Consider the following 14,021-nt stretch of genomic DNA (forward strand, 5'->3'; position numbering starts at 1 on the left):
GCTGCTTCTTACATACCCATTGTGATTTAATGGCATCCCATACATTCCTATAAATATGTTAAAATGCTCATTAGATTTACTGTGCATGTGACAGATTTCCATGAGATCATAGACTTTTTTTTTTTTTTTACATTATCTTTGCTATCTTTCATTGTAACCTGTTTCATTGAGGGTCTTAGCAGGAAGCGAATGGTATATCCAAAGGGAGAATAATTGAAAAGAATTTAAGAAGGGTCTATTCCCCAAGATGTGAGCAGAGTTAAGAAAACCTGGAGGAATGGTAAAGCACCCTGGGACTAGCAACACCAGGGAGACCTGAGTCTCCCTAGATCTGAAGAGGAAAGAGGTAAAAGCTATGGCTTTAGGAGTTTATCTCCTTCCCTCGACTGTGGCCTTAGTCCAAGAAAGCAAGCTTTGCCGAAACAGGGAGAGAGCAGAGGTTGTAGGGCAATCAATACTTTGAACACTCTTTTTCCCCCCATCCATCTGTCTCCTCCCACTGCCTATCATTGGTCAAACCCAACTGGAAGCCAGAATATAAGGGAAGTGGTTAGCGTAGTCCACTCAGGGTAGTCTTCCTGGGCAGAGCAGCATGGAGAAGGATGGGAAGTAGATGTCGAGGGGAAAATGGAGAAATCCTGGATGGCTCTTGTACATAAATTCAGATCATGAGGAAGAGTTCTTGTTGCTGACGTTTGTAAGTTTATTGGCTATGTATTTGCAATACTAACACCTCCTATAAAATAAAGGCAATAAGAGTGAATCTGAATGACAGTGCTCTGAAGAGTATATATATTTTTTATCCATTTCACAAAGTGAGACGGTACATTTTGGTTTTCCAAATAAAAAGAAAAGAAATTGTATTCACCGAGTTTGTATCAACTGTCCTACAGAGAGTAAAAAAGAAATGAAAATCAACATTTTTCCTGCTTCCCTAGACAAAGTCATTTCTTGCAAGACTGGTTTAATTAATGCTGCACTCAGATGTCGAAGAACATGGGAGTTTGTTTTAGTCTTGACCTCTACCTACTCAAAAGGAAAATAATACTTGGTTTCGAGATTTAAAAGCTGTAATTTACAAGTAAGCTCTCACACGAAATGAGTTCAAAATAAGTATCAGAGGAAAGCATTTACAATTTGGCAAGGGAATAGAGATTTGAAGATTGCAGTCGTTTCTTTTGCTGGAGAAAAGCTACCCGGTTTTGATGGGATTTCTTTCTAGGTTGCAGCTGTAAGTGCCTTTGCCCAGACTCTGCGAAGATACACATCGCTCAATCACCTGGCCCAGGCAGCTCGTGCAGTGCTCCAGAACACGTCCCAGATCAACCAGATGCTCAATGACCTCAACCGCGTCGACTTTGCCAATGTCCAGGTACTCTGCTTTCTTTCAAAATGTGTCTTGTAAGGAAAGATGCCCCACCTTTTCTCATGTTCATGAGGATCGTCCTATTTCTTTTTTTTTTTTTTTTTTTAAGATTTTATTTATTTATTTGACAGAGAGAGACACAGCGAGAGAGGGAACACAAGCAGGGGGAGTGGGAGAGGGAGAAGCAGACTCCCCGCTGAGCAGGGAGCCCGACGCGGGGCTCGATCCCAGGACCCTGGGATCATGACCTGAGCCGAAGGCAGACGCTTAATGACTGAGCCACCCAGGCGCCCCGAGGATCGTCCTATTTCTTTCCTAAGTTTCGTCAGTGCACAGATAGCATATAGCATCCATGTTCCTGGTCCTGAAAGAGGAGAGTCGGACTCCCCCCGGGACTTCACTGAGCCTGTTTCATGGTTAAAGTCCTCTAAGATGTATTGTAGTCGATGCAACATTATGTCTGCAGGGTTAGCTAGTTAATGGAGTCGGGACAGTCACAGTCATGGAAGTTAGGTAGGCAAGAGATTCAACTCTTCCGTTTGCTAGCTGTGCAATCTTGGACAAGTTGCTGAACTGCTCTGGGCTTTCCTCGTCTCACCTTCTAACACCTAGCTTAGATTATTGTTGACATATTTAGAAATACATAAAGTTCTTTGCACTATAACACACAAGAGATATATGTTTTTAATAGTGCCCTACCTTGGGGCGCCTAAGTGGCTCAGTCGTTTAAGCATCTGCTTTTGGCTCAGGTCATGATCCCAGCCCCTCATTGGGCTCCTTGCTCAGCGGAGAGTCTGCTTCTCCCTCTCCCTCTGACCCTCCTCCGTGCTTGGGCTCTCTCTCTCTCTGTCTCAGATAAATAAATAAAATCTTTAAAAAAAAGCGCCCCACCTTGAAAGAATAAAGAACACTTAGAAACTCTATTTCAGAGTGCCTGGTAAATATTTGTTCATTTGAAAAGAATTAGGAGCAATATATTTGGCTATTTTATTCATCCAAATGAAAAAAAGGTATTTTAACCTTGAGATCAAACTATTTACTTGTATTTTAAAGTACACTTAGAAAGACAGCCAACTTAGGAATATTATTATGAAATCCCACAAATATCTTATTTCAGATACTAAAGTAATGAAACTAGTTGTTACCATATAAAAATAGTACACTGCTCAAAGTACAAGCAACAAAAGAAGGAAAAAGTACATAAACTGAACATGATCAAAATGAAAAACTTCTGTGCTTCAAGAGACCAGCAAGGAAGTGAAATGACAACTAATAGAATTGAGAAAATTTTTACAAATCATCTATTTGATAAAAATTTATATCTGGAATATATAAAGAACTCCTACAAACCAATAATAAAAAGACAACCCAGTTTGAAAAGAGGAAAGATCTGCATAGCCATTTTTCCAAAGAAGATAGACAAATAGCCAATAAGCCCCTGAAAAGATAACGAAAGTAATTAGCCACCAGGGAAATGCAGCTCAAAACCACAGTGGGATATTACTTCACACACACTAAAATGTGTATAATCAGACAGATAATCACAGAAAGAAGGGAGTTAAAGGTGGAATATGCTACCTTAAGAAAGAGATTACTGATTAAAATGAATAGTGTGAGAAGTAAGACCAAGACATAGGGGGAAATGAAGGGCACTCCACTGAACCCTCTCATACTGCTGATTAGAATGTAAAATGCAGCCACTTTGGAAAACAGTCTGGTAGTTTCTCAAGAGGTTCAACATAGAGTTACCATATGACTCAGCAACTTCACTCCTAGGTACATACCAAGAGAAATGAAATCATGTCCATATAAAACTTGTACATGGACGTTCATAGCAGCATTATTCGTATTTGCTGCATGAAAATGGAAACAACCCAAATGGCCCTTAACTGATGAGTACATAAACACATCCACAGAGTGGAATATTATGAAGCAATAAAAAGAAATGAAGGTTTGACACCTGCTACATTGTGAATGAACCTTGAAAACACTATGCTATGCTAAAGAAGCCAGACACAAAGGGCCACATAGTGCATGATTCCTTTTATATGGAATGTGCAGCATAGATAAGTCTATAAGAGACAGAAAATAGGTTCGTGATTGCCTGGGTTCTGGGGACTGAGAATTGAAAAGTGACAGATGTGGGGGGGGGTCCTTTTGGGGGACATGAAAACATTCTAAAATTGTGATAGATGCACAACTCTGAATGTTCTACAAGAAGCCATTGAATGATATATTTTAAACGAGTTAATTGTATGATATGAGAATTTTATCTCAATAAAACTTAAAAGATATCAATGCCTTTGCTTTAAAATAAACCACTAATTACTCCTGTTTCCTAGAAATTTTAATCTGTAGTTCTGGTCTAGTTTTGTCATTTAATTATATCAAAAAATAATACTTGGGCCTGATTCATTTTGGGGTATAGTAATTAGTTAAGTTCATTCTGACTTTTATGGATTGGGCTCAAACACCTGGTTATGTGAAGTCTTAAAAAATCTGCCTCTCTATGTATCTATTTGTCTATGTACAAACACGTATAAATACACAGATGCAAGCGCAAAATGTTCGTAAGAACAAACTGTCTCAGGTTTGCAAAGCCATTAGCTGTACATAGTTCAATGAAATTTACGTTAACTGATTTTAGTGAGAATATTAGAAGTTCATAATGCCTGTAATTTATCCTGTAATGTTTCTTTCATATCTTCATTCGAAAGAGATTCTTTGAAAAGCACCTTTAGTGCAACCTGTGGTTTCAAATGTACCGTAAGCTCCGTAACAGAAAATATAGAGAATAATTCCTAATACTGCCTGAGAAAGGTTTTCTGTTGTGTTTGTGTACACGTGTATCTGGGACCCTGTGAAGTATTTATGCAAATGAGTTCCTCCAGGTTATAACCGCTGACCTTGAGAACATCTTTGCATTTAAATGGTGGATTATACCTCTGCTCTTCTCATCCTCCCCCCACCAACTGAGGCTCCCTTTTCCCTTCCTCTGGAGTTTTCCTGGGTGTGTATGACAGTTATCGGTGCTGAAACGTGTATGATTCACCACCTGTCCTCCGAGACCCTTTCCTTTCCGCAGAGATCCAGAAGCACAGTGGTGTGCCCTCTGTTTTCCCCCGACACCTTCCTTCTCACACTGTGTTCATTTCAATCAGTAATTAATCTCTTTCTTAGGGTATAGCATGTTCTACCTTTGACTCCCTTCTTTCCTTACTTTTCTGTTTGGAACTTTGCTCGGTTTTTGTAGAGTCCTCTGGAGTTCTCCATCTTCTTCTTCCTCTCCTTCCACTTCTCTCACCCTCTCCTGTGCATCTGGAAGTTGTCTTTTGAAAAAGGGACCTCAGTAACAGGGACACGTGTGAGGGTGGTGCTCTTGCAATAAGGAGACTTTAATGTAAAGCAATGAGATGACACTTAATTGTCAATAGTATAATGTTCTTCAGAGCTTGAAAGTACTAAAAGGTTTCCTTCAGGATATCCATAAATCTTTTTCACGACTTCATTCTTCTCTACTTAACTCTTCTTTTGCTCATGCATTCAAGATACCCTATCTAGGGTGGCTCAATCCGTTAAGCGTTAAGCATCCGATTCTTGATTTCAGCTGGGGTCATGATCTCAAGTTGTGAAATTGAGCCCCGAGTCCGGTTCTGTGCTCAGCGGGGAGTCTGCTTGAGATTCTCTCCCTCTCCCTCTGCCTGTGCTCTCTCACTCTCTCTCTCTCAAATACATAAACAAATCTTTTTTTAAAAAAAGATCATCTTTCTACTGCAGTATAATTGGTTTTCTATTTTATTTAATTGATAGCATTGCCGTGGTATTGTTTTTGTGTGTAAATGGATAGTTTCTCATCAACATTAAGGGCAAATAGGTTTGGTGGGTTGACCTGATAACTTACCCATTGTGTGTACTTGTGTTTGCTTATTTAAAGCAAAGTTGGTAGCATCATTCCGATGATGATGCTACCAACTCCTTATCATTTTGGATATAATTTATTTGTGAGTTAAGAACATCTTCAATGTTCATCTTAGCTTTTTCCATTTATAGAGCTGAAATGTCCAAATTCCTTTCATAAGGGAATATTTATAGTGTACTCTTAATGACTGAGCCACCCAGGCGCCCTATAGTGTACTCTATTGTTAGTATATTTTCAATCTCCAGAGTAGGTAAAATGATGTATAATGTAAAGTAATTTGAAAAGCCAGGACAATGTCCTTTGGTTTTATTTCTCTAAGTTAGTTTTCAGCCCCAATCACCCTCTCTTTCCTAAAACTAACTTCCAAGTAAATAGTGAGTTTGAATTTATGGTAAGAAGGGAAATTAAATTCCTCAAAGGATACCAGTGAGCTCCTCTTCCCCATCCCCTCCCTGGTTATCAATGCACAAACAAACAAAAAACAACCCTCCCTACAATGAATATAGAGTTTCAGTTTTGCAAGATGAACGAGTTCTAGGGATCGATTGCATTATAAGGAGCATATAGTTAACACCCCTATGCTGTACTCTTAAAAATGGTTAAGATGATAAATTTATGTTATTTGTTTTTTACCACAATTTTCAAAATGGTTAGATATTAATGAAGAAAAACAAAAACAACCTTCCCTATCCTTTCCTTGATGCCTAAATTCTTCCCTGGGTACTCTCCTGGACTCTTAATATAAAATTCCGGAGTCATTTGACAGTGTATCTTGAAAGAGTTTAACTATTCTTCTTATATAATTCTATCACAAAGGAGCAAGTGCAGAATATGCAAAGATGTAGCTTCAAGATAGCTAATTCCAGCATTCTTCCTAATAGTAAAACATCGTAATGAACATGAATGTCTAACTGTATGGAATTGGTTATGAAAATCATGGTATATTCATGCATTAAAGCAAATTTGGTCATTCAACAATAAATATAGCTCTACATTTGCCTACATGGAAATTCAGTTATCATATATAGGTTAAGACAAACTAAGCCGAATTTTTACTCAAATGTATAATATACTTTTTTATTTTAAATATTTATATATGCATAAGCACATAGTACATGTGAACAGTTTGAAAGGTTTATGCATCAGCATGTTTTAGTTATCTCTTAGTGTTGACATCTTAGATATTTATAATATTTTGTTCCTTTGTGCTTATTTGTATTTTCAATTTTTTCTATAATTCTATTTTAGTGTACTTAAAACTGAAAGTGATACTTAGGAGGTAAATCTGAAAGACTTTATGGTTAATTAGATCAGAGAAGGATAGTGGATGGTGTCATCTGTTGAAAATTGAGAAGAAACGGTAGGTTTCCCTGGGGAAATAAAATAAATTCAGTTTGGGCATTTTGTATTTAAAATGCCTCCCAGTTGAAATGTCTCTTGAATAGGTAATGTCTATACCATCAGAAGAGACGCTGAAACCAGAGAATGAAGATGAGGGGTTTATTCAGCTGAAACTGTCTGTGTGAATGGACTTGTCCTCTGAGAGCTCATGGCATGGAAGCTATACACACTCTTTCCAGAAAAATACACAGATAATCACGATGTTTTCGAGGTAGAATTAGGACCTTCACAGACACCCCTCCACAGGAGCTTATCTTGAAAACATTATCTGGATGCAGTGATCCCAGTTTAAAAATTCTTGTCACATCACATATTCTCTATTTTATACCTCAGGAAAATGAGGCCCACATCGATCATGTGAGTTGCTTGAGGTGGGTTTAGCTGATGCACGCCCTGTATTAAAATCCATGTCCTCTGACTCTCAAACATTATATTCCCAAATAATTACATTTTGACCCTGAGAGTGTATATTTTTTAATTTTTAAATTAAAACTCGTGCTCGTGCTCCCTCTCTCTCTCTGACAAATAAATAGATAAAAATCTTAAAAAATAAAAAAATACAACATAGCCCTGGAAAATGTCACAAAGCTTATAGCATCTACTGAAAAGTAGCTTTAAAAGTTTCTGTTCTCATTGCTGTTACTGAACTGAAACTTCCCAGTGAGACACAGAAGGAAAACTGTCCTAATTGAATTCCTAGGCAGGTGGATGTCTACCTTTTCTCGAAAATAATTTTGTGGTCGTCATGACTGTTGTTTTCAGTTCTGTGAATTAATTTGCATTCATACCCTTGCCTTGATAGCCCTTGAGATTTCAGTTCCCAATCCATAAAACTCATACAGCATATGCTCCTACCTAGTACCACTCAGGGCTTATTTCTCTTTTAATCCTAGGGGACCACTTTTGGCCAATTGAATTTGTTTCTCCATCTGACTTACCCTAAATCTTCTCAAATGGATTGGCCTTAAAGTTTTATCTGATTGAGGGGTCTCGGGTGGGGAGAAAAAGAGAGAGAGCGAACTTTTGAAGGCCGTATAAAAACAAAAGAAGAAAGACCCTGCATAGTATGAGTTCAGCTTCTCTTTTTTCTTAGATAATCGTGTATTTGAGTCCTTCACACGGACTAGCTAATGTAGAAAAACCAAGTCACGCTTCCTTGCTGCCTCTCATTTTCAGGCACAGAGGGGATGCTGGTTTTCTTAACGACCAGCAAGTAGTCCTTCGTTTTCTTAATCCATGTCGTTGTTGGAAGGTGTCATTATAATTTCCCTTTCATGCCTAGGGTCTGTGTGCCAACATTCAAGGGAAAGATGCTGAGTTGAAGTTTCCCTTTGCTTTCTGTGTCCCGTCCCAGGAGCAGGCTTCTTGGGTTTGCCAGTGTGATGACAACATGGTTCAGAGACTAGAGACAGACTTCAAGATGACCCTCCAGCAGCAGAGCACCCTGGAACAGTGGGCCGCATGGCTTGACAACGTGATGATGCAGGCGCTAAAGCCCTACGAGGGAAGGCCCAGTTTTCCTAAAGCTGCCAGGCAATTCCTGCTAAAATGGTCTTTCTACAGGTACTGTCTCGCTCTTTCCTAAGCTTTATTTATTGCACATGTTCTGCAAATAGGTGTGCGTGCCTCTCAGACAGAAGGAAAAGAAAAGAGTGGAGACTTTGTTTGGAAACTCCCCGTTGCGATTACCTGCAGCCCACCTCGGTGATTCCAGCATCATGGAATTGTACCAGGAGGTTTATGGGAATAAACTCCGTTAGGGAAACAAAGCCTCTTGCTCGAAGCCCTGGAGCTTTCAGGTGGGAGCCTTTCAGGTGCCAGTCTAGGTGATGTGATCTGCAATAGTCAGAAAAGAGCCCAGCGCCCTCCCTCTCGCAAATGTACATTATTTGGGCTTCTTTCGTGAAGACTTAACCCCACTCTCCTCTTGATTCGCTAGTGCGGGTGATTTGCAAACTGTGGTCGCTAGACCAGGAGCATCACTTTCACTTGGAAACCGTGTTACAAAAGGGAATTGTCAGGCCCCTCCCCCAAATCTACCAGAATCAGAAACTGCAGAGGTTGAGCCCAGCGATCTGTGCTTTTAAAGAAGCCTTTTAGGTGATGGTGACGCATGCTCAGAACCATCTAGTTCATTTCTTAATTTTATCAGCTACAACTGTTTTCAAACCTAGCTGTACATTAGAATTAGTGTAAAAACAATAAAAATCATAGGAACCTCCCCAAACCCTATGGATTCAAAGTCTTGGTGGGTGGGCAGCAGTGATTAGGAATAGAGGTGATCAGAAATTTTGTCTTCAGAAAGCTTCCTTATGGTGATTCTAATGCATAGCCAGTTTAAGAACCAATAATCTAGTAGACAGTACAATATGAATCCCTAATTGACTAAAATAATATAGATATAAGTGTATGTTTTTATCAACATGGAACCTGGAAGAGAAAGCCTTTCAGGTGACATGATAGATGATATCAAAGGTCGGGATGAGTTGTTGACCATAGGTCTGCCCCAAGGGTTAAAAACAGAGCCTGTGTACCTAGGCTTATATACCATATATATATAGGATGAAATTGAGAGATGGGGTTTCATTTCATAATATGAATTAGGTAAGTTATATTTTTGACCCTGCAGTTTTTTCTTGTGGTGGGTATTCGGTTCTTTTGCTTCTTTGGATGAAGGCGTCCCCACTGACTCAGGCGTAAAGGCTGTATGTATTTTGGGGTGTAGGTAGTTCCTAATTTAGATCCTGTGCAGCCATGCACCTATCAGAAAGTAGTGACCACAGGACATTTGGCACGGCGGCTGTGGGCACATTATGGTCATCATCTAGACCTCGGTGAGTCCAGAGCTACTTGTGTGGAGAGAAGGTCTATGAATAAGTCATGGAGTTTAGGAACTTGTTAACCCAGAAACCCAAACTGTAAGATTTCCATCTTCTTTTGACCGCCTTACGAAGATGGAACCAGAGATCTTTTAATTATGATGATAGCTGCTTTGGTTTTTATTGTGATTTCTTTCTTTCTGCTGATTTTACTTGATTTCATCCAGTTCTTATTTCTTAAGCTGAAGGAGAGCTCCAGCTCCACTCTATAAGCTTAGAGTTAATTTCATCTTACATAATAGTTTTCTGATGTCTCGCCCAGGGTCAGATGTGGTGAAGGAAAGCCTGCCTGCTTTGTATTACTGTTGTTGTGTTTTTGTTTTTGGGCTGGAGTACTTCCACAGTTCTGTCTCTCCTATATTTGATACTTATAGCCCACGGGATTTGAGAAGGGCCTTACTGAAATGCCGCCTGACTCAGTGACCCCCCTCGTATGCTGCAGTGCTAGGTTTAGATTTGGGTGTAAGCGAGGAAGATGTTAACGAGAGATGTAGGTTTTCCCTGGATGTGTGGGGAAGATTTGGAAAACATTGTCACAGTGTCTCAAAGAAGCCAAAGCAACAGTAGGGGTAATAGTAAGAATTCAGAATTTTAATTTGGGAACATTTCTTAAGAAGATTTCAGATATTTTCCCATTTGCTTCTCAGCAAGTCATACAGATGGTATATGTATTTCATGAATGATCAACGAAACCAAAGTTATACAAGCTGCTTGTTCCAAAACCTATATGGCCAAAAGCAGCACGCATTCTCTATATCCGAAAATGCAAGGTGTTGTTTTTTTTTTTCTCCTTCTTAGTGCTTGCTTATGTTGCTATGTCAGACTTGCCCTTACTCCTTCCTGTGGGTTTTTTTCCCTATATTTAGTTGATATCGTTTTAGAAATATACCCCTAGAGCCTCCATCTCCGCAGAGATCTGTTGCAAGTATCTTGAAAGGAGAGAAAATTACTTACTTGTATTTCTTGTTCTCTGCAGATATACAAACCCGGTAGATCATCACTTGCCTGCCCTCTGTCCTCCCTGAGTCGGGGATAATTAGCTTGTTATTATTAGATGCTATTATGGTTATTATTTTCATTTCAAAAAGACTCAAAGGCAGATCATTCACGACCACAGAAGGAAAGGCATATTCAGACAGATGCATACCTCCTGCTGGTAGGAAAAGTCCAGAGCTTAGAAACGGAAGAGGCTTTTAAAATCTGAACTGTTTTTTACTGAGGCATAAGAACATTTTGGGTAATGAAAACTGCATTCACAAACTATCAGAGAGGCGGAACTACAGAGGTGTTGTTTTTTTTTTTTTCACGGTTCTGGCATTGTAATAAGAATTTGGCGGTCACATACACAGACCCTTCGTGTTCTGAAGCCAGGTGATCTCATAATTTCTAAAATTCTGTGTACATATTTACATGCATACAAAAGAGAAATGGGCTGGCAGAGAATTGTGACAGTAGTTGACACCCTGTTGTAGGCACGCTCTGCTCCAAAGGGGGGTCTCTCCTGGCCTAACCTGGCTTTGAATGACTCCGGTTGGCTCCCTGGGAGGTGGGAAAAAATATTACCACCTTTCTTGGGCAGACATGGAGAAGTTATGTGGGCCATTTCTCAGCTTGTGTGTTTTGTGGTTAACAGAACAGAACATTCCTCAGAGCCACCCTGAGGGTCACCCAAATATCCCATTTTTAAAGAACAAGACTTACAGCTTTGATACAGTGACTTGAAAGGGGGTACAGGGAATGTAGTTTTCCTACAACTGGATGATTTATAAATCTTCCAGAAAGTAATGTTCTTTTGGAGTAGACCGTAAGCACTGTTTGAAAAGAAAGTTTGCGTGGGGGTCACAGGTGTGACGCTGTCCCCTTTCTTCTTAGGAAGGGTGTGACATATCCCCAGATACACAAAGAGGTGGACTGAGTATCATTTGTAAGGGTATATGTTTCAGCTTCCAGACCCTAGTTATAAAGATGAATACACAAAGGGTCTCTCATCTGTTATAAAATCATTAACTTGAGAACTCTGATTTTAAAAGAAGTTGAGTTTATGGTAACTTAGCAACATGGAATCCAGTGGAGTCTGTTTTGCAACATATCTTACAGAAGTCTGAATTAGACAAAAAGTTTCCAATTAAACCGTTAATTGTGTCATTTAATACTTGGCTTGTAGGGCAAAGGCCCAACATAGAGAAGATACTAAAGGGGACATAGCATTAATCATGCAATTCAACTGATGCTTTTCTAAACCTACAACAGTCATTTCATGGCATGCTTATCAGTATTTTGTAAAAAATAACTAGGGATTATAACGGAAGGTCAGCAGATTTTTGTTTTGTTTTCCAACAGATTTTGGTATTACGTGTGTGTTTTATGCTGAAATAAGATGATTGCCTGTCTAAAAGTTTCCAAAACACTCAGAATAAAAACCAAGGCTTTGTCATGGCCTACAAGACCCGAGCTTGTTGTGTCTTCTTCTCTTTGCTCCCTGTCTTCCAGCCGCACAAGCCTCCTGGCTGTTCTTTGAACATATCAAGGGTGGTTCTGCCTCAGAGTCCTTCCGTTTGCTCTCGCTTCTGCCGGGAAAGCTCCCATGTTCACATGGCTCACTTCAACCCAGTTTCCACTCAGTTATATCCCCTTTTCAGAAAGAGTTTACCTGACAGCCTCACTTAAATTGCCTGCCCCCATCACTCTCTGACCGCTTTCCCTGATTTATTTTTTTCCATAGGATTTATCACGACCTCACTTTATATATATATATTTTTAAAGATTTTATTTATTTATTTGAGAGAGAGACTGAGATAGAGAGAGCATGAGCGGGAGAGGGTCAGAGGGAGAAGCAGACTCCCTGCTGAGCAGGGAGCCCGATGTGGGACTCGACCCCAGGACTCCAGGATCATGACCTGAGCCGAAGGCAGTCGCTTAACCAACTGAGCCACCCAGGCGCCCGACCTCACTTTATATTTTATATCTACTTGTGTTTTTTTCTCAACCGTTTCTCTTACTACAGTGTGAGTTCTGTTGATACCAGAATTTCCTCTGACTTGTTCTGGAACAAGACCCTGGCACAGAGTAGGAATACAGTAAACCTCTATTGAGTGGATGAATGTAAATTCTCTTGGAAAAAAACAATGGGCTCTGCATATGTCTATAGTAAATGTCAGAAAGCTACTCAGTATGAATACTTTCCTTAGTCATTAACATGATTTCAGAGTTTTTCTATCTTAGGGGAAATATAAAGGCCTAAAACTTGAACTTAAAAAATATATATGTAATTCATCCTATATCTGTGGTATTTATCTCTGCAAAGATTTATTGACATTCAACTGACCCAGAATTGTTTCTTTATATTTATAATGTCATCTATTCAAATAAACATATTTTAGGGGCACCTGGGTGGCTCAGTTGGTTAAGTGTCTGCCTTCAGCTCAGGTCATGATCCAGGGTCCTGGGATCGAGCCCTGTATCGGGCTCCCTGCTCAGCGGGGAGTCGGCTTCTCCCTCTGCCCCTCCGCTCTGCTGTTGCTCTCTCTGTGGCTCTCTCCCTTTCTCTCTCAAATAAATAAATAAAATCTTTAAAAATTTTTTAAAAAAATAAACTTTTTTTTTTTTTTTTTTTTTTATTCATGAGAGACAAAGAGAGAGAGAGGCAGAGGGAGAAGCAGGCTCCCAGGGAGCAGAGAGCCCGATGTGGGACTCGATCCCAGGACCCTGGGATCATGACCTGAGCCGAAGGCAGACGCTTAACCATCTGAGCCACCCAGGCGCCCAAAAAAATAAACATTTTTTAAATGAAATCAGTATGTGCTCACTTTAGAAAATCTGCAAAATATTACAAATAACAAGGAAGGGCACCTGGCTGGCTCAGTCGGTAAAGCCTGCTACTCTTGATCTGGGGGTGGTGAGTTTGAGCCCCACGTTGGGTGTAGAAATTACTTAAAAATAAAATCTTTTTTTATTTTATTTTTTTAAAAGATTTTATTTATTTATTTGAGAGAGAGAGAGAGCACGAATGAGGGGAGGGGCAGAGGGAGAGAACATCCAAGCAGACTCCCGCTGAGCATGGAGCCCAACGTGGGGCTTGATCCCACAACCCATGAGATCAGGACCTCAGCCGAAACCAAGAGTTGAACGCTTAACTAACTGAACCACCCAAGCGCTCCAAAAATGAAATCTTTTTTTTTTTTTTAAGATCTTATCTATTTATTTGATAGAGACACAGCGAGAGAGGGAACACAAGTAGGGGGAGTGGGAGAGAGAGAAGCGGGATTCCTGTAGAGCGGCGAGCCCGATGCGGGGCTCAATCCCAGGACCCTGGGATCATGACCTGAGCCGAAGGCGGATGCTTAACTGACTGAGCCACCCAGGCGCCCCCAAAAATGAAATCTTTAAAAAAAATATTGAGGGGTGCCTGGGTGGCTCAGTCATTAACCGTCTGCCTTCGGCTCAGGTCATGATCCCA

General features: G+C 40.0%; 1 protein-coding gene across 5 annotated transcripts in view; it reads left to right on the forward strand.

The window, feature by feature from the left end:
* Window positions 1-14,021, forward strand: part of RFX3 (regulatory factor X3) — a 281,571-nt gene that overhangs the window by 243,641 nt on the left and 23,909 nt on the right. For all 5 annotated transcript variants that reach the window (XM_081802793.1, XM_081802790.1, XM_006739897.3 and 2 more), the window contains 2 exons: window positions 1,223-1,372; window positions 8,041-8,249. In XM_081802793.1, coding sequence (XP_081658919.1) covers window positions 1,223-1,372; window positions 8,041-8,249 — 359 coding nt within the window. The remainder of the gene's footprint in view (window positions 1-1,222; window positions 1,373-8,040; window positions 8,250-14,021) is intronic.

This window comes from Leptonychotes weddellii, chromosome 14 (assembly GCF_054177405.1).
Source record: "Leptonychotes weddellii isolate Sample4059 chromosome 14, ASM5417740v2, whole genome shotgun sequence".
Lineage (NCBI taxonomy): Eukaryota > Metazoa > Chordata > Mammalia > Carnivora > Phocidae > Leptonychotes > Leptonychotes weddellii.